At 42.3% G+C, this 24,598-nt stretch overlaps 1 protein-coding gene across 1 annotated transcript in view; it reads right to left on the bottom strand.

The window, feature by feature from the left end:
• AGBL4 (ATP/GTP binding protein like 4) overlaps positions 1-24,598 on the bottom strand; it is an 895,196-nt gene that overhangs the window by 198,112 nt on the left and 672,486 nt on the right. Inside the window, exon 7 of the mRNA XM_018072022.2 lies at positions 18,505-18,594. Within this exon, the coding sequence (XP_017927511.1) occupies positions 18,505-18,594 (90 nt within the window). The remainder of the gene's footprint in view (positions 1-18,504; positions 18,595-24,598) is intronic.

Raw genomic sequence — 24,598 nt, 5'->3', positions numbered from 1 at the left:
TAAAATCAGTTTTGTTTGTAGTTTTGGGGTTTTTTTTACGCTTTTTTAGAAACACATTTCTTGGGCGGGGGAAGGGGGACACAAGAGTGCACACACTGATGCTAACATCGATACAAAAGAATTTATAGATTTTTGAATGCTTTATTAATTGGTTACTTTATCTTTTCAAAGGTCCCTTTGGAATCCATGGCAAAACAAAGGTTTATTTAATCAAAATTATAAAAAGTAATATGGGTGGTGAAGAAGCACTGCATAACTAAGCAGGCGGTGTTAGATGAAGGAAAATTTGGTGCCTGACTTATGTCACTGTTTTCCAGATGCCAAACCTGATATATATGTCCAAGCATATGCTTCTCTCTGAGCAGTTTCTGCAATAAAGTGAGAGAGGAAAGATCCAGAACACTGTCTGTTTTCCATGAACCCCTCTGTGGCCATCCTCAGCACACCCAAGTGCAAAGGAAATGAGTGTGAGGGTGTTTGCACTCAGAGGGATGCAGCACCTCACACAAAACCTTTGTGAGCATTTATCAGACCCCACTTTTCAGGTCAGGCTCTGCTCCTCCTGTTTCCTCTGTGCTGATGTTCAGACTTCATCTAAACTTCCCCCAGGACAGGCTCAGAGGGGACCTGCACAGGCCTCCAGGTGCCACATGATGAAAAGCAACCAAGTTCTTTGAAAATGCAGAGAAGTTGACAATTTCCCCAGTGGTTCCCAGGGACGGGAAGCTCTCAAGGGAGACAACAGCCAAACAATTGCCTATGACAAAATACACCAGAGCCAGCCAAGGCAGGTGAGACAGCACTAGGAAGGATACAGTATGTGAACCAGAAACATCCCTGGTTACCTTTCTTCTGAAGCGCACAGAAAGAGAAGGGTTGACTGATTCTCCTGGAATCAATTAGCCCTTTTGATCACAGAGTGATTTGTCCCCAAATAGACACATAAATATTTCAGTGCTAAGCAAGATCTCGTTGCTTGAGTTTGGTTGGTTAAGAGCACCCCAAAAAATCTTTAGGGTTTTTTTTTTAAATCTGCAACCATCACTGTTATTGAAGAAAAAAAAAAACACAACAGTTAGTACCTGGTGGATTATACACATGGCCCCATTTCACCTATTTTTAAAGAAGTTTTAATCAACTTGAAACAGAAAAGTTGCACACCTAACTTAAGGATCCAGCTGCAATAAGCAGATTGATTAGAAACACATCAAGCTGTATCAAGGCATGTTTGTTCTTTTATTTACCGTTTAGTCTCTCATCTATTCTCTGCTGTAACTCTAGGTCTCTTCAAAACACAGGATTAAAAGCCAAGGAAATCTCAAATAATGGGATAAAATGAATGTGCAGGAAATGAATGGGTGAATTAGATTACAGCAGATGAAACACTGAGGTCTCAAATGCAAAATGCAGGGAGTTTATTTAATTTGTTACTCTTTTAAAATGAAAATATGCTCACTGACTTGAATTAGTAATTTTCCTGGTTTAAGATATGTTAGGCCATTACAGATAGGCCTGTTTCCAGAGCAGTGAAATAAATGGAAAACAGCCAGTCTCCCAGGGAACACACTAGCTCACTGCATTTTGCCAGCCTAGTGGAACAGTGTTAATGTCAACTCCAGAGAAAACCATGCTTCTGCTAGAGGGGCTGCTTGCAAAGGAATTGATAATGACTGGCAACAAATACTTCAAATGGCAGAGCAAGGCACGGTGGATTTTAATTCCAATTTTAATGTGCACGGTAAGCACAGACAGTAATTGATTTTAAGAACATTTTAAAAACTATTGTTCCTGACCTCCCCCTCCCTCCCTCCTCCAGTTAGCATAGAGTTCCACAAAAAATTAATCTGGCATTTGGTGTGGCTGAAACACGAATCCACCTGAAGGAAGCAAGCAGCGGGAACAGCAGTCAAGAACCTCCCAGATGGGTTCTGTCAGTATGAGAGGGAAACTCATACTGCACCCCTCCAGGTTTCCCAGAAATACTCCTTTGCATGTAATGTCCTGAGTGGAACAAAGTCACTGATGGAGGACCATGAGTGTGTGGCAGGTCTCTCTAAACAGATCAGCAGGTCACAGGTTGTGAGGACAGTGAGTACCGGTTGTGTTACTGCATCACAGCTCTACAGTAAAACAAGACTGACCATTCTGGTATCCAAACATTTTAACTGCTTTCCAGAGTTATAAAATTATAAAATTCCTTCTTACACTGTTGTACGGATACAGGAGACATTTCTGGAGTTACAGCCCCAGATGACACGTGACATCAACTAAGATTGCAATTTCAGTGAAGATTTGGGAACACTTTGCCACAGTAAACCATTCTAGAACTACTGGTGGACCATATGATGTAGACTAGGCAGGACTCCAGGCTAGAACTAGGCAGACTTCCTTTTCCATTTTAATGCATCTACTGATGGGACAGGACTGGCTGGGATGGAAGTCCTGCAAATTTATTATAGATATTCCACATAAAGGAGGGACACTTATACCACTGCCCTTCATGTGCAATATCCTACTCTTTTTGTTAGATGTCTTAAGACCGTGCAAACAATGCCTCAAAACCCCATAATGTTCCAGACCATAATGTTCCAGATTCATTTCAAGCAGGGAGACTGTAGCAAAATGGATGTGACTGGAATAGAGTCAGCCACAAATCAGTAGTCTAGAAGTGCAATCAGTTCAGTGCAAAAAGTTGCTAAGTGATGAGTGTTTGGGATTTCCTATGTATTTTTATGCGCTGTAGCTCTTTCCTCATAAAAGGACTCACATCTGCTTTGAAGAAAATGCAACTGCTGGTGCTGGGCTGGAGCACAACATCCCAATTCAGCACTGAAAAGATACAGATATACATTGCCAGTAAAACATAATTAAAGTTGGCAATCCCAGTGACTAGGATGTGGGACCAGAAGCCAGAATGCCTGATCTTGGTTTCTAGCACTGCTGATTTTTGGCAAGTTGCTACCAGAGTCTGCTATTTTAGTGTGTTCAACTTGAGATAGCAATGGCCAGATTTGCAGGGCAGCAAAACTGGCTTCACTGGGGCCAAAACCAGCAGATGGGTTTTCCAAACAAACTCATGAAAGCTCATTGGAGCCTACTGCACTTGGAAATGTGGCAAGTGGCCACAAAAATGGGTTTACTAGGTGTTGAGTAAAATTCTGAAACTTTTCTGTTCCTACACAGCTGTCACTAGAGGAGATCTGTGCCACCGACAGTCCATTCCCACCCCACTCTGCCCTAAGATAAGCACTTCCTAAAAATCAGCCCTGTAGAGGTCAAGATGGCAAGACTTCTGGTAACAGAGACAATCAGTATTGCTAGTCAGTCATTTTACACCCGCAAACCCACTAGTAACACCTCCACACATCAAACCTGAGTGGTACTTCCTATTTGCATATGCCATCCTACGATCAATCCCCAACAAATTAGGAGGAGTTCTAGCCCTAGCCGCCTCCGCTTAAGTACTCTCAGTTCTGCTGGTTGTTTTTTTTTCTCCCAAACGAAATCAAGTGCATGGGACCCATAGGCTCTCTCCACCAGCACTGAGTTCAGGTGGTACTTTGGGTTAATCCCTCCCACTCTTTCACGGTACCCAGCTCTCCTTTCATTGCAGCAATGGGAGACCCACTGGCTTCAAAAAACCAGATCAATGTAAGGGAGCAGAATGAGGCCAAGGCTGGATTTGTCTGGCAAAAAGTGCAAACCTGAATAGAGGGAAATGGACTGCTTCCTGACCTCTGTAGTGATGAGCCCATATCTCAGCCACTTGACTACTCTGATGGCTGAGTAGTTTGCTTAGCTACAAACTAATCTCCCCAGGCCCAGAGGGCAGTTGTACAGTTCTCCAGTAGAACTGGTGCACCAGCAAAGACCTGTGGAATTCACTTGAAAGAACCTGTCAGGTTGACAAAGAGAGGAGGTATTGGCAGGAGCACACAGCTGCTGCTGCAGGATTGCCCAAAGGGTTCCTAAATTCAGTGTGCAACACAGACTGAGTGGGTGGCTTTGTTGGTTGGCTTTGTTTTCTTTAATTTCCTTAATATGCTGTAAGGAGTTTGGAGTTCTCTTTGCATCAAAATGAGGCTACCAATACCCCCTGGATGATGCCTCTTTTCCTCCTGGGAAAAAAACAAAAGGGTTCCTAGAGAAACACTGCAAGGATCAGATGATCTCGCTTTATTAATGAATTACTTGGGATTTATCAGAATCATTCTCAAGATGTTGCTTCAGAATATGATGTGCTTGGTCATTATTATTCAGAGTCTGTCCTTCCCATGAGTGTGAGTCCTCTAGACAGCTCAAAAAATATTTGCTGCATTATGGTCCTCAGTTTTTACAGAATTAACTAATTTTAAATACAGCTAAGATTTAAGCCTTAGAATTGAACAGAAATATGCAGGAGATTCCACCTTCCCTGATGTACAAGAAAAAGAGACAACACAGAAAAGAGGCTTGATTGCAAAGGGGGGCAAATAAACACAAGGGGAGTAAAATCTGGAATGCACAAACCAGAGTTAAGCCGGCATGTACCCTGGCAGAATTCACTCAGGCATCCTTGCATTGTTTCCTACTATCCTTATCAACTCACAAAACATCAGACTTTTCACCATGGCCCTGAAGGGGACTCTCAGCTGTACACCAACAACTCACACAGCACTAGCAAAAAGGTAAAAAACAGAAACAGAAAATCACTTCATTCTCCAGCTTTCTATTTAGAGATATAAGGGTCTTGCAGGGGGGGGAAAAAGAAACTAGATCATTATGTTGTTGTTGCTGAGCTCCCCAGAGCCTGGAAGATGATTGCTTTCTTCCCCATCATGACAACTGGACACGTGGAGGTCAGAAACCTTTCTGGGGCCAGCAAGGAGACTGCACCACAAGTGTAAAGTTTCCAAAGTTGCCTGCACCAGGGAGAAGATTCCCAGTGGAGCTATAAAAGTGATAAAAATAAACTTTGATGGACACAGGGGACTAAGCAGACTTAGTTCTAACTTGCAAGGAATAGCCAAGGATGAAGACCCTTCTCCCTTCAAGTCGTTTGCTGAATCATCTCCCTGGGACTTGAGCACTCCCTTTATGCCCAGAACCTGGCACAATCTTTCACAATCTGGCAGCAGTGCCTTTCTCTGGGCATCAGGAACCTTTGGGCTTTCAGTGTGCTTAGTTCAACAAAGGTGGGCACTAGGAATGGAGGGCTGGACTAGTTTTTCCTAACACCTGCCTTGGGGCTTGCCATATAGTGCTGTTTTGCAGGTACACTGAGCACAAGCAGTAGCTACACTGTGCTCTGAGTCTTACAGTATTAACTGTGGTAGCAATAAGAACTACAAAAGTCTGAAGATGGATAGATTAACCAAGCACAGAATGTGTTATAAGCCAGGAAGGCAAAAGGTGAATAACTGTGGAGGGAAATGGAGAATACATTTACATATGAAAATCTAATATACAGTGAAAAAGGAAAAGGGCATTATATAAATAATGCTAGGAAAGAAATGAAAAATATGTATTTTTAAACGCCTTCAAAAAATGGTTTCCAACATCTGCAAACATGTTGCTCAGTCAAGTAGAGACCGAGAAGCAATAGGTTTGAATCAGGCAGAGGCAAGAGGGGCCCTGCAGAACATCACTCATTCACAACTATCCTTCCCAGTTTCCTTCAGCTCTGGAGTGTTGCCAGAGTATATTGGGAGTACCTCTATTAATTTGCCTTTACCTTTAACAACCTGTAGACCTTTGCTATTGGCCACATCAGAAGTGGGCTACTCAGCTAGAAAGAGTCCTGCTGCAACCCATTGCCAGCGTGAAAGTAGAACATGTCCTGCTGGAACAGAGAAAGAGCATATGGGATGCCCTCACAGATGACGTGGTGCCTTAACAATCTGGGTCTCAAGAAGATACAGGTACAGGATTCAGAACAAAGTGGGAATGCAAGCTGAAAGGAATTCTTCCCTGTGCTTCAGCTTAGTTTAGTCCACTCAAAAGAAGAGCTGAGGTGTCCACTCCTCCGGACTGAACCTCAGCTGTTCACTTGTACTGAAGATGTGGCTTTGCCATTCATATATGAAGATGGCACATCCATACATTCCCCAGATCATTACAATGACAGCTTGTCCTGGTAGGAACCTGCACAACTATTTGCCCTCACTTCCCCTGTGGGGACAAACAACGTGATTGCTTTGTTGCTCCCAATACCTGAAAACTTACACTAAGCCAGCTGTAATGGCACCTTTTGGCTGCTTCATTGATTTCCACTTTACTAGGTTTGCAGGTTATACTGCTTCACTTTTATAGGATTTTCCTGTCCTTCTGTTCAAATCAACTGAAAAGGTACAAGGAAGCTCGCCTGCTCCCAGCCAGGCAAAGGCACCTGCAGGACTCCAGTGGCAAAGCAGGGCACAAAGTCTGCAGCCACTTTGGAATGCTGGTGTCACCCAGTAAGCCAGCACTCCTAAAATGGGCAACCATCAGGTCCAGAATCAGAGGGAGAGAATCCTGTTAATTCAAAAGAGCTACTTTACACTTTCCTGTGGTTACCTTCTGGTCATGTGCAGGGCAAGAGCGGCACCAGAGTCGCTTTGCTCTTCCTGAGAGGTGGCTCCCTGTCCCCTGAAGTGTGAGCTTCCTGCTTGCTCTGGGTTTGCCCCTCAAAGACGTCTAAAAGTAGCACAGAACCAAAACAGAAGCATGTGAGACACTAAAGTAGATCTTTATCCATTTCCCTCTTTATACAGGATAGCAAGGGAGTAGAGGCCGAGCAGTTCTAATGTGTCAAGGAATAGTCAAAATGGAAAAGAAACATGGAAGTCAATTTGCACAACAAAGTCTGTAGCTTCAGTCTCAACAGGCAGTGGAAGAAGGGACTGTACACAACACCTGAACTACTTCTGGGTGACTGGGGGAAAAGAAAAAAAAAAAAAGGAAAAAAGAAGTGATTTTTTGAACAAAACCCTAACCCTCAGGGAAGGCCTGATGGCCAAGAAAATACTGTCTGCATCTGAACTTCCCCTCCTTGAATCAAAGATGAAAGTTGTGTATCTGCAAGTTACATTCAGTGGTGCTGGAAGGGACTTGTTGGATAGCTACTTGCACTAGGCTCCAGCAGGAAAAAGCTTTTTTTTTTTCCCCTGTGGTTTATTTTTTTGTCTTATAGAAGAATAAAAAAAATGACCATGTCTCTACACGAGGAAGAAAATTGCAAAAGCTCTGCTCTGCCCCTCATCAGTGGAGATGGATCTGTTATTTTATTTACAGTGCATGACATCCAGGCAAGAACAAGCTCCACAGAAATAAATTAGGGTCACTCCCTGTCAGTACAGATGTGCTCCTGGCTGTTAAGCAGCAGAATATGGCATAAGCCCCTACTTCAGCTCCAGAGAAAATTTTGCTGGGAAAATGGAGCTGCACTACAGATCCTAAAGGTGATGGTAATTAACAATGGAGAGAGAATATTCAGGGTGCAAACTTCCCTCACATGAGTAGGGCCACCACAAGCCACTGATGTCTCTCCTTGTGAAGAAGTGAAATTCTCCAGGAGAGTATAAAAGTACATGTTTCCATCTGAAGAGCATGAGGGAGGAAGTCAGAGGGATATAAATTTCAGGAGTCCTCTAAGGATTGAGAGGTTTTGTTGTTGCTGTTTTAGGAAGAAGAAAAAAAACAAACCACCATTTCCTAAAGAATTCTGTTTGGAGACAGTCTTATTACAGAATCTACTTTGAAGCATATTAAACTAAGAAGGAATAAGATGCTCTTGTTCCAGAATAAGAATTGCTGGAGAAATGTTCTGTTGCACTCTACATTCACAGCCTGCCTCAGATGCAAATGAACTCTCAAGTGCCAGCAAGCCCTCAGAGAGAAGCTCTCCCCCAGCACTTTGCAGTGATGGGTTTACACTCTGGCAGCACTGTGACCACATAAGCTAATGTCAAGGTGCTATTTCCCTCATATCCTTGGCCAGTAGGAACATTGCCAGGAAGAAAAATTGGAGTTCACATGTAACCATGGGCGAAGACTCTCTAACTTTCTACCTTGAATAGTCAGACTGAATTCTAACATCTTAAAGGTAAATTTGACTTTAACAAACAGCCTCTTTTACTGTATGAAAGGTACAGACATCAGAAGGGAAAGGTGCCACTGAGCACTTTGGATAAACTGAGATTCTAGACAGGCAGGCACATTGCAAAGGTAAGGGTGATTTCCAAGCCACTGCAGGGGTCTGTCAGCTGAGTGTGGTGGCAGCCACCTCCTTGCTGCTGTCTCCAGGGCAGGCAGTGAATTCCCTGCAGTGAATTAGGAGGGCAGCTCCAACATATTTCCAGTTCTGTGCCCTGCTTCTCCCAAGGACTAAGCGACAGACCCAACTTTTAAAAGATGGCAGAAGGCTGGGTCACAGCATTTTTCAGCGCTGCTCTTGACTCTCTGACAGATCATGTTCCCTTTGATGGAAGATGGTTAAAGCTCAGTGAGGCTGAATGGCTTCTCCTGTAGCAGAGAATTAGGCACCCTCCTGTTCCCTCTTGGCTGTTGTGACACCACATGCCAGTGTTTGTAAGGGGACAGGACACAGTGCTGATTAGTGTCATTCATACTAGAGACACCAAAGCAGTAGAACTTTAATAACTATGAAAATTGAAATCTCTCAGTAATGCTAGAAATAGCTACTTTTGGGTAGGTGGAGACCTTGGTGAACCAGACAGAACTTGCCCTGTTGTCCCTGTCTGTCACATCTGTTCTGTCGTCACCCAAAGATGTGTCTCATGCTTGCCAATAACATAAAGTACATCCAACTTTGTAATATTTTGCCTATACACTGTACCACTGGCTGAAAATTTTGAAGAAACTTTTTCATAAAAATTCCTGCAGACTTTCCCTTTCCTCCTTTTTAACCTGAACACAGATTTCTACCTTACTTTGTTCCTTCCCTCCCCCCTACCATGTCTTGTTTTGTTTTTTTTTCATTCGGTGATAAAGTGACAAAAAAGTAGGAAAACAAGAAAAAAAGAGAGAGAGGGAAAATAGGAGAAATATAAATGTGAGTTCGTATGAAATTTCAAGTAAAAGACTCTTTGGAAACCTGTGTCATTAGAAAAAAAATAAAAATTAATTAATTTTTACCCATCCCCAATTATCTTCTACATTTAGCAGCAGCAAAGACAAAAACCATAACCTCTGAGACAGGGCATGGATACCAGGAAAGTATTACCACTTGCTGAACATGTAATACATGATTTAACCCTTGAACTAACACTATAGGGCACATCTGGAAACTGCATCAGGAACGAACCTGCCTGGGGAGGGTGATATTTTAAGAGAGCCATGTGCCACTGTTCAAGACTACCCCAAATCTACTCTTCCTGTCTTGCCACACATTAGGGTCCCAGCAAAGCACTTTGTGTCTACATTTCTTCCTAGATAAAATTAAACAGGACTGGTAAAGAATGTGCCCCATTTTTGCTGGGACATGTGCCCTGTTACCCTTCTTCTCCATCCTCAGAGTCCAGAGAAGCTGGACTGCATCGAAAGAGCAAAGCCAGCCTCTAAAGGGCTGTTGTCTGGGGCAGAGGTTTGCTTTCATCCCAACTCTCTTTTTCTTGCCCTCCAAACAAGCTTTACGCCCTTTTCTCTGTAAGCTGGAGAGGTCGAGGTGGCTTGCCTCTTATAAACGTGTACACAATGCCTTGCAACAGGCACACACAGAGCATGTGAGCAATCTGTGCAGGGGCAGAGGAAGAATTTAATCCAAGTGCCCTCATGTCAAAGAAAAGTTTCCAGCGGCCAAGTCCCAGTCACACATGAATGGTGACTCCTCAGAGCAGCAGCTAGAGCGATGCACAAGGAGCAAGGAGGCAAGTGCAGGGCACCTCAGAGACAAAAGAACTGAAAACAAAATGAAAACAAAAAAAATCAATTCAGCTGAACCCAGCCAGGGCAGGCAAAGAACAAAGGGTCAGAGGATGAAGCTGGAAACAATAGACCAGCAAGATTAATATCACTTGTGAGGAAGAGCTGGGACATTGCTGAAGGAGAATGGAAAACGTTTGAAGTATAAAAAACAGAACAGATTCCTAATTGTGAATCCTGACCTGCAGCTTGATCAGCACAGCTCTCACACACTGTTGCACTTACAGAAAGGGCTCATCTCACAACTTAGATTCCTTGAAAGCAGGGATGGTCACTTACTAGGAGCCCTTTCTCTGTCATTAACAACTGAGCCTGGCAAGTGAGACCCAAAACAACCCCGAACTTCCTGTGGTTTTTACAGTTTTGTTCTGAGTTTTGCATATTCATGACCTGGTCTAATTGTACTGGGGCTGGGCTTCAAGGTTTCTGCCTGGGATTTCCCCAGTAGCAGCAGATGCTCCAGCACTGTTTGACTAGTGCATGCCAAGTCCAGTTTTGGAAAACTGCATGCAGGTTACCCTGGATGCTCTTGGCCCTCAGAAGATCTGTTGCATGGGTGTAGTACTGCTCCCTAGAAGTGCAGGGTTTGCTGCCAGAGGGATAGATGCAAAAAAGGGCCCTGACCTAACTGATAACAGGGCAGACAGGAATAAGCATCTTTATAATTCTCTTGGACTGCAGTTTCTTGTAGGGAAAAACAGGTCATATTAAGGAAAGCCAAGGGACTACGAAGTTGAGGTGAATCAATATTTTCCTTTTTTCCTATCCTCAGACATCAGCAAAGTGCCACAGTGTGCTGTTACAAATATGATATGCTTTGCCTTAGAGGCAGGTTGGTTAGAGCTGGAAGGAAATGATCTTTCAGCTAATGTTATCCAAAAGTATGAGCAGTCAGGAAACATTGCAAAGCCAGTATGTTTAAGAGATTAATTGGGCAATCTCACATGGAGACAAAACAAACTCGCCTGCTGTTCTACAGTGAAACCTTTCTCAATTCTCCCTCTTGAAGACCAAGGGCTCCTTTAGCTCTCTGATTACTGTAAGGAGGATTAGTTAAGCAGAGGTAGTCAAAGGCCTGCCCTGGGCAAAGGGCAAACTGAATCAAACAAAGCCACTTGACATTTCTTAGCTGTGCACGCAAAATTGACCTTGTTGTCCCAGGGATGAGGAGTGAATGCTGATCCCATTCCTCCTACTGGAAGCAGCAAGGTGAGCACACAGGCCCGGGCTGGGGGCATGAGCCTGCCTGACCAGACCAATTTTCTGTTCCGGCTGCTACTGGTTGAATGGAAGAGGTGAAGCAGCAGCTTCTGTTGGTGCAAAGGGGTGTCTCAGCCACACAACAGCCTTCCCCAGAGATGACACAATTCCTCCCTTGGAGACAAGCTCAGGTCTCCAGGGTTCTGCAGATTTCTCAACCCCTGCACAGTCCCCCTGCCCACCCTGCCACCATCACACCTTCTTCTCTTCTGTGCAGGAGTTCCCTGGCACATCCAGAAGGCATATGTGGTAAGAGAATGAATCACATAACTCTATAGTCAGAGAAATTTAAACTCATTATAAATTTCCTCCAGCTCAGGAAAGCAGGTGTCTAACCTCTCATACCTTCCTGACACCACAGTGAATTGATTCAAACCCAGTCTTGTAACAGCTGATGTCACACTGGTTAGCAGGAACTCCTCTAACACTCTATTTACATCAACACAATTTTAAAAGGAGCTTTTATTTCCATTACTCCAATATTGATGTTTTATTATTCTCAGAACAACCTTTCTCTCTCCTGGGATAATTCACACTAAAATCTCATCCAGGAGATTTACAAGGGATGGACAACAGTGTTTTTCATGTTGCTTTAGAAGTCAAGGAAGAGTGTGTTTCCCTTTGTATTAAAGCTTAGAAGCTGTGCATTTAAAGAAAAAAACCCACAACTTAGTGAGAAGGATGAATGCAATTTAACAATTTTAAGAGAGCCCTGAAGCTCATTTTATGTTTGGGCTGTTGAATTCTGCTGCCTTAGTTTGTTTCTTATCATTTGGTTTCCTGAACTCCTGTAAAGGAGACCGTAAACTGCAGCTCCTGTTCACCATGTTCTCTCACTGCTTCCAAGTGCTAAGCTGCCTCTAAAAGAACAGGAGTGCTCCCCATCCTCTCCTGACACAATTTATGCACATCCCTGTGTGCACAAAACAGTTCATTTTATAGAAAGATTCTACTCTTTTTTTTGACCAAGAGCAGTCACCTCTAGGGTGGAACTCTGCAAGAGCAGATGCATTTTCCTATGGATTGCAGGCAGAAGACATTTGCATAGGATACAATAAATATTGAAAGAGAATGGAAGCTTTTTGTCTTTATACCTTTGAGGTGGCAAGAGAGTATAAAACACCCCTAAAGGCGAGCTTCTATTCAGTTCCTTTCTCTTCAGTATTACCAATGCAGCCCACAAACAGAAACACTGGAAAGGGCTCCCACAAAGGGCAATCTTGCACCAGAGAGCCCTCAAGTCCTGCTGCATGGCCAAGGCAGAGCACCCTGTGCATCCAGAGATGCACTGCAAGCACAGCCAAAGCTGAACTACAGACTAAGCCTTTATACATATGGAGGCATTCACTTGGAGTCTAGAAGTAGCCAGGACAGCATAAGTGTTTGTTTCCAGACTCTTGCATTAGGCAGAGAAGACAGAAGTGAGACTTGACAGTAAGATAACAAACATGCACGTATAAGATTCCCACTCCCTATGGAACCCTATTTTGTTTCCTCCTCTGGTAGGAAATATAGCTTGGAAATGAAGGCGAATTGGCTTGCTAGAAGGAAGAATACAACAGATGAAGTGAGATCAGAACTGATGCAAACCATGCATTTATTCAAATGCACATTCAGCCTGATATGAAGTCTGGCAGATGATGTTCTTAAGCTTCTTAAGGGCTTGATCGTTACTGCAACAGGCAATTTCTAGGTTCAGTGTTTTTTCTCCTGTACAGCTGCTGTTACTAAAAGCATCCCATACCAATGCCTACAGAACTCTTTAGAAACTCTACAGCTTCTTTTCCTTAGGAGAATTTATATCCTGGAAACAGGTAAGCAAGGCCATCACCTCTGTTATTTCAGAAAAGTCCTTTTCACATTTAAAGGCTTCATTAGCTGCATTTATTCTTGCATTTAAAACTTGTCTTGTCTTTAAGTTACTATCACTAATGATCAAAAGATTTATACTTAATGAAAGAAAAAGAAAAGCAGCTTTTAACCCTAATAGTTTATTTCTCCTCTTTCTTTATAAGAAACAACAGAGGTTGGGTAAATTCCATGTAGGAGCAACAGGCTTCAAAATGGTTCTTCTCACACTTAAAACTGCTTTTCCCTCAAGCAATAAAAACCACAAAACCCCCCAAACAAATAACAAAACAAGCAAAAAGCCACAAAAAAAAAAAAAAGCCTCCACTCAAGTCACACTCATCATGTTATAGGAGCTTGGCTCTCTTACTAATTCCTTCAGGGATCCTGCAGGATCAAATGCAAAGAATTTGAAGGCACTGCCTCCATGAAGTGAACTAGAAAACTGCCACCAGTTTTAAGAGGCCATTGTGGAATCTGTCCAGGAATAAAATCCTTCATAGCACCTGGAGCACCTTGGTCACACAGAGAGCAAGTTCAGTTAACCACTAGCTCAGTGAGCTAGAACAACAGGACTCAGGAAACAGCTGGTGGAGACTTGTTTTCAGCCAGTTTGTCCCCTTCTACTGCATTCTTTAAATGTAGAATCAAAATTTGTACAAAGGTTTTCAGATTCTTTTTTCCTGCCCTCTGGCAAGAGGATGGGAGTTAAAAACACAGACCAAGAATGTGAACAGAAAAGCAAGAGATTGCCCAGTGTAGTCTGTTTCTTCATTTCATATTATCTGATTTGAGGTGAAGCAAGGAGAAGCATACATTTAAGCAGCTATAAAGAAAGAAGATTGATTGAAAAGTAACTTTTGCACCATTTCTTATGGATAAGAGTCCCAGGTGTCTATTTTCCTTATATTTTCCTTTAATGGCTATTCCCTATTCAGCCCATAAGCTTCAAGGTCAGCTCCAGGTCAAATTACACTTAGCATGAGATGCTCAGCATCTGCAAACCCAGCTGTGGGATCCCTCTCCCTCCTGTCTTGCTCTGGGTCTTCCATCCTGGGCTCCCAGCCTGGAAAACGATATTAGAGGCTTAGGGTACAAATTTTCATTTTTGCATTTAGATGCCACGGTGAATGCCACATTGGCAAATGTGTTCAAAAGACAACAAATGACATCCTACTAACAGAATATGTTAAATCAATGAGTGAAGTACCTGTCTTGGTACATCTAGACATGCTTAAGCTTGCTATTACTGACTGCTGGCAAAAGCCAAAGCATAAAGGATAAACTTAAACATAGCAGTCACAGTGTCTCCTACAACTTTACAAGCACATGATAGTGAGAGACAGTTGCTTTTCTACCATGAAAAAAAAAAAAAGATAAAATCTAGCAACCTCAGGAAGGAAAATAAGACTATAAGAACATTGGGGGTAAGAGTGTGTGGGGGAATACTCCTATTAACATATCTTGGATAAAATCCAAGCCTTTTGAAAGCTGGCTTATGATCAGTGTTTAGAGGGTAGGGGCCTGCACAGATTTTACACACACATATTGGTGCACACTGCATACATTTATAGGTATTACCTGACATTTGACCCTACCTGTAAGAGTAAGTTTACTTGCCTTAACAGCACAGAGTGAAAGAGAAAATAGTATACATTTTCTTAAATAAAGGTACTGTGGGGAAGGAAAATTATGGGAAATATCTAAAAAAAAGGAAAATAATTTAAAACCACAAGTTGAGAAAAATCCCTCAGAAATCTGAACAGCCCATGAGAAATGAGTTCAAGCTGTAAGATGAATTTTTGCGCTGCTTTGTGCTGACTATAAAAGCCCTCCAGGAGCAGCAGTGATTATAGACCAATTAGAAAATGGTCTATAAGAGCAAACTGAAAACAAATCCTCTTTATCCTGAGTGCTACTCCTGCCTATTCATCCCCAAAAGTGAAACAAGCATCAGTGCTCATGGTGACCATCACTGTGTGAGGAGTAGAAACACCATCCTACCTTTGGATATGAAGGGTACTCATGGGAATATACTCTCTGGTGATTGACTCTCCATTTCTGTCCCTGAACTTCACAACAACTTAAGAACCATCAGGAAAACTTCCTAAAAAGGCTAACCTGAAGCACTGTAATAACTCTTAAAAGACCAAAATGGAAACAAAAGGTTCTTAATCCATCTTTTTATGAAGAGGCCCTCCAGTGTTCTGTCTGCCTTTTAAGGAACTGAACTACAGCTCAGCAGCTGCACCATGTGTGAAATATTATAGCACTTGTTTTTAACTGCTGAGTGAGGTGCCTGATGATTCTAGGGAAGTCTGGCTACTGCTGCAAGCACTCCACAGCTGGAAGGAGACAGAAATGTGTATCCAAGTTTATAACACTTCCACGTTTGCAGGAATGCAGGGTATTTGTATCCAAAATTCAGTTTTCAGTGGATTCTTCATAGTGGAACATGAAGAAGGACGACGCAGAAACAATGCAGCTCTGAACGGGGAGACGACCTTACATTTTTTTCCTAAAGTAACACAAAGATCCTTGCCTAGATTTATGATATGTGGGAAAAGTGGAGGACAAAGGACCAGTAGACAGGACCAAGCATATCCTGATGTATTAAGGCAAGACAACCTGCTTCTCAGGGACCTTGTCTAATCAAAAAAATGGAGGATGTAACAGGTAGCTTCTGTCAGGCCCCAGGAAGCTGGTGTTTGGACTACATAGCTTTGTATCCCTTGGCAGAGAGAAGGCTAAAGAGGTCAGGAAGAGACCTGGCTAGCTCAAAGACAGAAAAATGAATAAGGAGTCAGTTATTATCTAAGGGCTTTAAAGGGGAAGACAGAGCCTGAACTGAATGCAATCCAACATCAACTGGAAAAAAATGAAGAACAAGAATAGTAAATAAAGCTTCTAACTCATTATCTATTCCCCTATGGACTGATTCCCCAGGTGTGGGCACTCACAGTTCTGCTCTTCCAAACGTGAGAGGCTGCTTGCTTCTTAGGAATCTTAGCTTCCGTATCTTAATACTTCAGGTGGTGAGCATAATCAAACATGCAAGAAGAAATCTCTCCACTAATAAAAAAAAAATCCTGACATGTTCCATATGCACTGAGCTGGCATCTGGATATAAAATCTGCAACACCTATATATGCCAAAAAGCTTCCCAAGACTCCAGAAATAAAATCCCTAAGTGTGCCCTCACTTGACTGCCAAACGAATGTTTTTTTTATCCCTTCTTTTGACTCTCCCACATAGAAGTTTCCAAAGATGGAGCAAGCACCCAATTTCACATTTGGCAGTGCTAGAAACGATGCTGCAGTGGCCTTGAAATGGTTGACATTTCTACTTGTCTTGACACTGATTATGCACACAAGGCAGCTTGGTCTGCACTGGGCAGAATGGCTCAGTGCCCTGCAGAGTTCAGTGCCTGTGGATCTATGCATTTCCAAACGAGTCAAGCATGCCTTATAACTGCAGCCACAGCAAGTTTCTGATGAGCTTCTCCAAGACTGATACCTCCCTATTAATTTTTCTTATCTTTCCCGCTCTCTTTTTGTTTGGGGTGTTTTTTCCCTACAAAATACAAAGTTTCTCTGAGACAATCAGAGCATGACTTCTATCTAGTTGTTTCATCAGGCTAAGCGTGCCACCTGCTTTTACACATTCCCTTTTTTTTTTCATTTCCCTTTTGAATAAACTCTCCATTATCAAAATAAAATAACATCATTTACAAAGTACCACCTCAGCAGCACGCCTCAGCTTTCATTTCACAGGGCTATGCCAGCAGCCACAAACAGAATCAAAGCAGCCAATTAAAAATCCATATTCATTAGCAAACATCATGTGTGCCATAATGCCCTGCATTGACTATGGCACCGCAGGAGATGGGAAACTCATTGAGTTTCCCTGCTCTCAGTCTGAAGCATTGTTTTACTAAAGGAAGGGTTTTACCTTTGCTACTCCACAGGCCAACAAGAAGAGGTTGAGTGTCCTTCTAGCCCACGGGGCCAGGGCAGCAGAAGTGACAGCTGTTGACCTTTTGCCTCAGAGATGTGCCAGACACAGGACCTTGCCAGGATGAGGAACGCACGGAGAAGACCACAAACCTGTGCCAGACCTTTCCCACCGAGGTCTTTAGGTACCAACAGGGCCAGTGGCAAACCAGTCTGCGGCACTACGAGCAGACAATGTAATAAATTCTGCATGTGCTTGATTGATGCAACTCGTCGGCTCGGCAGGGCCCGGTCTGAGCTGTTGCAGTGAATTAGCAAATTGCCCCTGCCCTTGTTGATTTACTCCATCAACACCTGACCACTGCAGACAGCCACATACATAAGTACAGCATTTCAGACCTGTACAATGAAGTTATGTCAATGCGTGCCGGGGTTATTTATTTATTTGTACCCAGAAGCCCGAGATTTACAACTCTTTATGAATACAAGCTGGGCATTTTGCTTTCTATTTTTAGCAGGAATGCTCTGTGCAGCAAACAGCTGTCAGCCACTGGTTGCTGCGCTCCTCGGAGCAGCAGCTTCAGACAAAGAGAGGCCTCTTGGAATTCTGTTGGAGAACTAGGGTCACTGCTTTGTGGTGGAAAAGAAGCTGGAATTAGAAGCCAGCAGGAAAGCATAAAGAATTAACACAGAACCAATCCCAGAGCTTTTCCAGCCCATTTTACTAAGAAAAGGAGCCTTACGTGATCACATCGTGTCAGTTCTTCCCAAATAGTGTCAGAGCCCAGTTCTGACCGAGTTCAGCAAACATTCACGAGACTTGGACATAATCTATTCCTATTGCCTCAAAAAAGACAGGCAGCTGGATATTAGATGAGAGATTTTGCCAATACCCTCACTGTTCAAGCGAAGACACTCAATGACCACCAAGTGTCACGAACCAGGTATTCCTTGCTGCGGCACCAGGCAGCACAGGGGATGTCTCCTCCTAACATGTGCATATTATATTCACTCATAGTATATATATTCATTATATTTCATGGAATGGGCAGGTTTAAGCTAATTATTTCCCAGAACTCATTTACATGGTTTCTGCCTCCTTGTGCATGCATGTTATCACCCAGAGGGTCTTCAGATGAAGGCTCAAGGTCTTCCTCTTGGTTAAACTCCTGAACTTCCCCTGTTGTGCATGCTCTCTGCCATCTCTGTTAATAGCCAGATCACTAGTCCAGTTTATACCAGTTCAGTTCCTGTGTCTGGTCTTTGAAGCACAATATTGGATACATCACTTTGACATTAGGTACGTCACGTGATTATTGTTGGTCCCAAAAATAATTCCTGATGTATGCTTTATTTCCAAGAGGTTAGAAGTTAACTGTATTTCAGTTACAAAAGGTTAAAAAGTCCAGTACTTCATTTCAGTATGGGAAAATCCGTCATGTGAGCTCAGCCTTCTATCACAGTCAAAGCTATCCAAACCAAATACATGCATCAGTTGGAAAGCAGATCCCACCAGATCTGCCACCTCCGTGCAGACACTCACCTTGGCAGACGAAGGAAGATGGTGTTTCCCCTGGATGGACCCGTGCAGTGATGAACACCACTTTCTGTTCAGCCCCTGGACGCAGGTTTGCTGCAGAAGAAGGGGGCAGGGGGGAAAAAGAGAAATAAAGATCCTTAAACTCAGACCCAGATGTAGCAACAAAGGACTGTTAATTTTCAAAGCACACCCTTTCATTAAAATTGCTCATATGTTATAAATAGGCGCAGTCTGTAACCAAAAGAGGCAGAGGCACCAGGTCTCCATGCCAGGCCATACAGCAGAGTGCACACGGGCTGCAAAACTAATGACGTGGAGCCAAATCTGAAACAACAAATTTGGCTCTTTTTTTAAAAACCAAGATTTACTACAGTGAGTTTAACTACTCTCACTTGTGATAAATGCCCCCCTGGGGCCACAGGAATAGCTGTGGGGGTCCAGCAACAAGGTAAAGCCCATTGCACCCTGCATTACACTTGGTACAAGCCTTAACAGCACCAAGCAACAGTAAAGTGCTACAAATTACATTTATTAGGCTTTGCTCTGGAGGATTTGGAGGCTATTTTTCAAAAATCTGGTAACTATTTGGGACTGCATCTGCCCTGACTGAAAGAAAAGTTCAAAAATAAATAACATATGGAAAACAGGCCAGGATTAAATCCAGCAACCTTCTCCAGTGATGGCACAAAAATGTGCCATGTCCCCATCAAATTACAGATGGGCGGAAGGGAGATTTAGATCCCAACTATACTGAACTTAATATGGGTTAATCCCTAAGTACTGAAACCACAACACTTTGGCCACTTTCTTCAGCCTTAAACTACATGGGTCAAGCAGCATCTTTTCTCTGTGAGAGATGCTGTGACTGCATTTAATAAACAGGAAATAAAATGATGCTCTTTCAAAATGGGTTCTGGGAATTTTAACGACTATGAGAGGTCAGGACTTCAGTTAGATGTCTTATCTCAACCTGAACACACACAGCAGGGGTAATGCTAAGCAGGCTCCAATTGCTAGAGACAGTTTAAATCTTTGTTTTGCAGTAAAAAGTTTACACACTGTGAGGAGACTGGGAACTAAATCCAAGCTTTCTTTTTTTTTCCCCCCAATTACAATTATGTAGATACATTGCATATATATCCAAAGTTAGACTTTTATTTTCAAAGATGTTTGAGAGTCCTTAGAGCATAACTGAGCTAATTTTTTAATTCTTAGAAATTCTCAGTTTTCCCAACGGTACATCACACCTCACAGCACCACAGGAATAATCAATACATTTTTTGTTGTTCTCAGGAGACAATTGCTGGTTTCTCCTTTAATTTCCTTAGCATCTCTAGAAGTCCTACAGCTGCTCTGCCTGTAACTCAGCCATTCATTTGTTCTTTCATACACCAGCTTCACCATTCTCTAGTGTTTTTCAGCCCCAGAGGCAAAAAAAAAATATAAGAAAGAATGTGTCTGAGAAACATAGCAGCTGGTGGGGTCAATTCTGTCTGCACAAGAAAAGTGGGAGGTAGCAAAAAGGAAAACAACACTGTCTGCCAGGAGTCAATGACCATCCCACATCATTTGCATTAACATCAAGCAGTGTGGGAGGAAGGAGACAAATCAGCAAAACAACTTTAGAAAACAAAAGCAAAAGTCTGGGATCATTTTTGCAGAAGGAGAGGAGTTTCCCTCCACTCTTGGAAAACCAGCATTAGATTAAAGGAACTGTGGCTCAGCATGAATATGATGCTCAGCAGCAGGACTGCCACTCTTTGGATCTGGAATAGCACCCTGATTAGGAAATCTTTTGGACAGAGGATTAGTTAGGGTGTTTTTTGGCTTTGTCTTCAGTTACAATATTGTTTCTATTTATGCTTCATAACAGTTATTACAATCATTATTATATTCAATAATTCTCACTATACAAGTCTATTTTAATTGGCAATAAATTACATTTCCCACAAGTCAAGTCTGCTTTGTCCACGATGGTCATTAGTAAGTGATATCCCTGTCTTTATCATGACCCATGAGCCTTTCCATCTTATTTTTCTTACCCTGTCCTGGATAAGAGAGACCATCTGGCTGGGCATCTGGCTGCTGGCCAAAATTAACACACTAAACAACTACAAAACACCATTTCATATTTTAATTTAAATGTTACATTGAAAATGCATCCTATTTTCTACTTCAGGATTTAAAAGATCAATCAAAATTAAGACGATTAGAAGTGTATAGCTTTGCTTAGTAGATGCCAAAAGCACTTAAGCAAAATGACAGAAAGGCACAGTCCATTTAGCCACAACTTTGAGAGTTGTGGAAACACAGAGAAATAGTCTGTTGTGGTACCACTTCTGCCCTTCTAAATGCCACAGCAGTGAATTTCAGAAACAAAACTATTTGACAAAACCAGTTTTCTAAGGAAAGAAATATAGGCATGTGCCTGGAATTGTTTCTTTTTTTTTATTTTCTCTTCTGGAAAGTATCTTGAAGATTGAAATAAACATTTTCTTTTCCCATTGAAGGTTACCACTACCATCATAATTGATAATATTTGCCTTGACTTATGACTGGACCTAAACAATCTGCCACTGTGTGTTACTCCCTCATATCCTGCTACTACTCACCCACTGCCATCCTGTCTCTCTGCTGCAGAGGAGAATTCCCTTGGGCAAAGCTGTGAGGATCTAAGGTGCTAGTCAGAACAAACAACATTAACCTCAACATCTATTCTGGCTATCAAGTTACCACAGTGGTGATAAACACCTAGCAAATGTCACAAGGAAAAGAAACTCAATTAATTGCAGGCAAGCAGCTCAAATCTCTCACTCTGAATATCACTCACTCTGTTTGGCCCTCAACTCATGTTCCTTACCCTCTAATGCTGCAGCATGTACAAGCCAGTCACTTAAAGCAATCCCACTGGCAACACTCCCCCACCTTTCAACCAGGAAACAACAATTTCCACTCCTGGTTACACATTACACTACTACAACTAAAACAGGGTTGCACAGAAAACATTTTCTACTTAATAAAAAAGACAGTCTGATAAAATTCTAAACCTTCACAGGAAGGCAACAAATTCACTTATCCATTTTCATTCGATTTTCATTTTTATGCTACTATAAAAACATGAAAATGACAGTATTTGTATGTAGCAGCTTAATAATAAGTATCTAAAAATTTCAAGCAATTTCAATCTGTTTTATGGAATTCCATTTGCACTGCCAAAATGAAGTACTGTAACAGAACCAAGGTAGGACTTCACTTGACATCCAGGATCTTTTCTACTACCATATCAGACCGGAAACGGACGGCAGATTTGTGATTTCTTTAGGTCTTGTAGCCATGGTGTGCTAACGCTTTAAATTCACAAATTAGCACTAAGGCTGATGGAGTACAAAGGATGAGCAAGTCCGACCCTAGAATTCTGTTTCAGAAAGCCTTTAGACTGGTGCCCATCAGGAGAACTTGGAAGTGAATTTCTCTGCTTTGTAGAGGACTTCAGAGTTGAGGTAAGTCACTTAGAAAAAGCTTGTCATCTGTAGAAGACCAGGAGGCTCCAATCAGAAGAAACGGAAATCCATCATCCTAAAAACATATGGCCAAATAACCATTTGCTTTAAATACCTACGTATATTTTAATGAAATACATGTATCCATCGCAAATGAATTCCATTATTGTCTTCCTTTCTCAGGTACTTTGCAGTATGAGGTGGGCTGTTACCAGCGTTTTATAATCAAACCCCCGTGAGTTCAAGACTCCACCGAGGAAATCAAACCAGCTCTGTTGCTTTACACCTCCCTGTGCCACCTCGGCTTGGCTGTGCCCAACAGAACCGCGACATCTGCGTCAAAAATGAACACCAATGTCGGCGCTGCCCCAAGCGCCTCATCTCTACCACATTAAACTGCTTTAGCAAATCAAATCCAAGCAGAATTTACCGTGCTCTGGTTTTTTCCTAAGAGACCAGATCAGCACCTAATCCCATTTATTTTTGTTACTTCTGGCCACAAATGTCATTTCGGGTAAGAGCGCACATCTCAGCAACACGAGAGTGCAAAACAACAACGTTTTTGGTCACTACCAAATCCCACTGGACTTGCTGAGGTGAGATATACACAAGCTTTTCTTTCTTGCCTTCTTATAGCTGGCTTGAGCAGCACAAAGAAGCTGAGACAGAAGGTCAAAATGATGCTGTTTGTACCACACAGAGATGGACTGGACTACTGGTTTTGGAAGTCAGACACCTATTCCTATGTACTTTTACCTGAAATGGGAGGCAGCAGTATCTTGGTTCCCATGAAGGGGTAGCACTGTTACACGGGACCCTCATTGCTCACTGACTCTCCTCCCCTGCCACCACGTTCAGTCAGCCCTGTCTGGAGCACAGAGGGTTTTTCCTTAGCAAAGCCTCACTTGTGCATGGACCATCTACCCAGCAGTAGTCCTGCATATCATGCTCAAAACTGGATCCAAAACCTTTCAAGCTCCAGATTTTCATTCAGACTCTGTCAGGTGCTTAAATACGTGATTTGTTTGACGGACTTGTATTGTACTCAAAAATGTGCTTAAACATAATTTTGGCTGAACTGGGGCTGTCTTGCAGGAAGCCTGCCTCTGAGATCATTGTCACAATGTTTTAAAGTTGGAGATTGTGCAACTATTATCCTTTATTGCCCGTTTTATGCCAAACTCTCTTTTTCTTTTTACATTCCCCTTAAAAGCAAAGCTATTTTGGAGCATTTAATATTATTTAATCTCTTTACTCTGGCAGCACAGAAATTACAGGGACCATTACAATGGTCCTGTGTGAGCGTATGCTTTATTGATGTATATGCTGACCTAATATCAAATTGATTTTACTTAGCTTTTCTGCTGACCATGGAAAAATGCAAATTGGGTATTATATTTGCACACTAATTTTATTGGGCCCCTGTGTCTTCATAAAAAGATAAAGTTTGGGCTAATAAAAATAAAACATTTCTGGGGCTAATATAGGCAAATGTTTATGTAGGCAGGTAACAAATTGGTTTGTCATTTAGGGGAACATAAAGAGCACTAAAATCATCTTTAGGCAAAATAGATTGGTGGCTTTTGCTTAGCTTTTAGCTTTCATTTGCAAAATCAATTTAATGTAGCACAGTGTCTCAAAGAAAGGGTGACACAAGATTAAGACATTCATTGTATTCCCCCTCCATAACTCCCCCTGATTCAGAGGCTCTGGGATTTGGGTTTGCTCTTGTTCAAAGCAAATTAAATATACTTCAGCAGAAGATGGAAAAAAAGGAACCTTTAGACTTATGCCATAGGCAAGCATCCTATAGGGACAAACACATGGGCAGGTAGGAAAGCGGGACGCAGTTTTCTGAAGGTAGATGCTGAAAGACTTATCAACACTTGTAAGTGCCACCAGGAATCTGAAAGTGTAGTACCTGTATGATCTCCTTTCTGGCTATTTCTTTGTTCCTCCTTCCTCTTCCCTCTTAAAGTCTTCTGTAACAAAGCCTTTTGCATCCCTAAGGCCAGCAATCTCTGCTGGAATGCAGCTCAGTGAACTTCGATGACAGTTTAAGTAGATGGGCATATATCAACAGCCTAACTTCTATTTATTGGAAGGAACTGACCTATTTAAATCCCAGAGCAGGCACTATTTCTATCCAGCTCTTGTTTTTCATCCCCTCCTTCCCTTCCTCAATTGCAGGGTGTTTGGAGGGGTTCTGTGTAGTGGGAGGTTACATAAACAGTTTCGATGTTAATACTTGACTGCATTTTCAACTTAATAGCCCAGCAAAGGGATCTGACTGTAAAGCAAAAGGCCAGAAATATCTCCTGGTAAAATTATGCTGATGCATAGATCAAACGACACTGCAGAGCTATTTGCAAAATCAGAAATGGCAAATGGCTACAGAGCAAGACCCCCCCTTACCTCCCAGCCCCACTTGTTTGTTTTAAATCTTCATTACATCTTGTAAGAAACCATTTTTCCATTTGGGCTTTCTGAAACTGGCAGCTCACTGTGCTTTTGAGGCAGGAAAATTAACTGTATGCAAACCCAGTCAAGGTACACTCACATCTTTCCTCCTTCCTCAAAGAGAAAGAAAAAGAAAA

This window comes from Manacus vitellinus, unplaced genomic scaffold (genome assembly GCF_001715985.3).
Source record: "Manacus vitellinus isolate BGI_N305 unplaced genomic scaffold, ASM171598v3 scaffold_21_pilon, whole genome shotgun sequence".
NCBI classification, from domain to species: domain Eukaryota; kingdom Metazoa; phylum Chordata; class Aves; order Passeriformes; family Pipridae; genus Manacus; species Manacus vitellinus.
The sequence above is the reverse complement of the archived record's forward strand: the minus strand, read 5'-3'. Positions and strand labels throughout refer to the sequence as shown.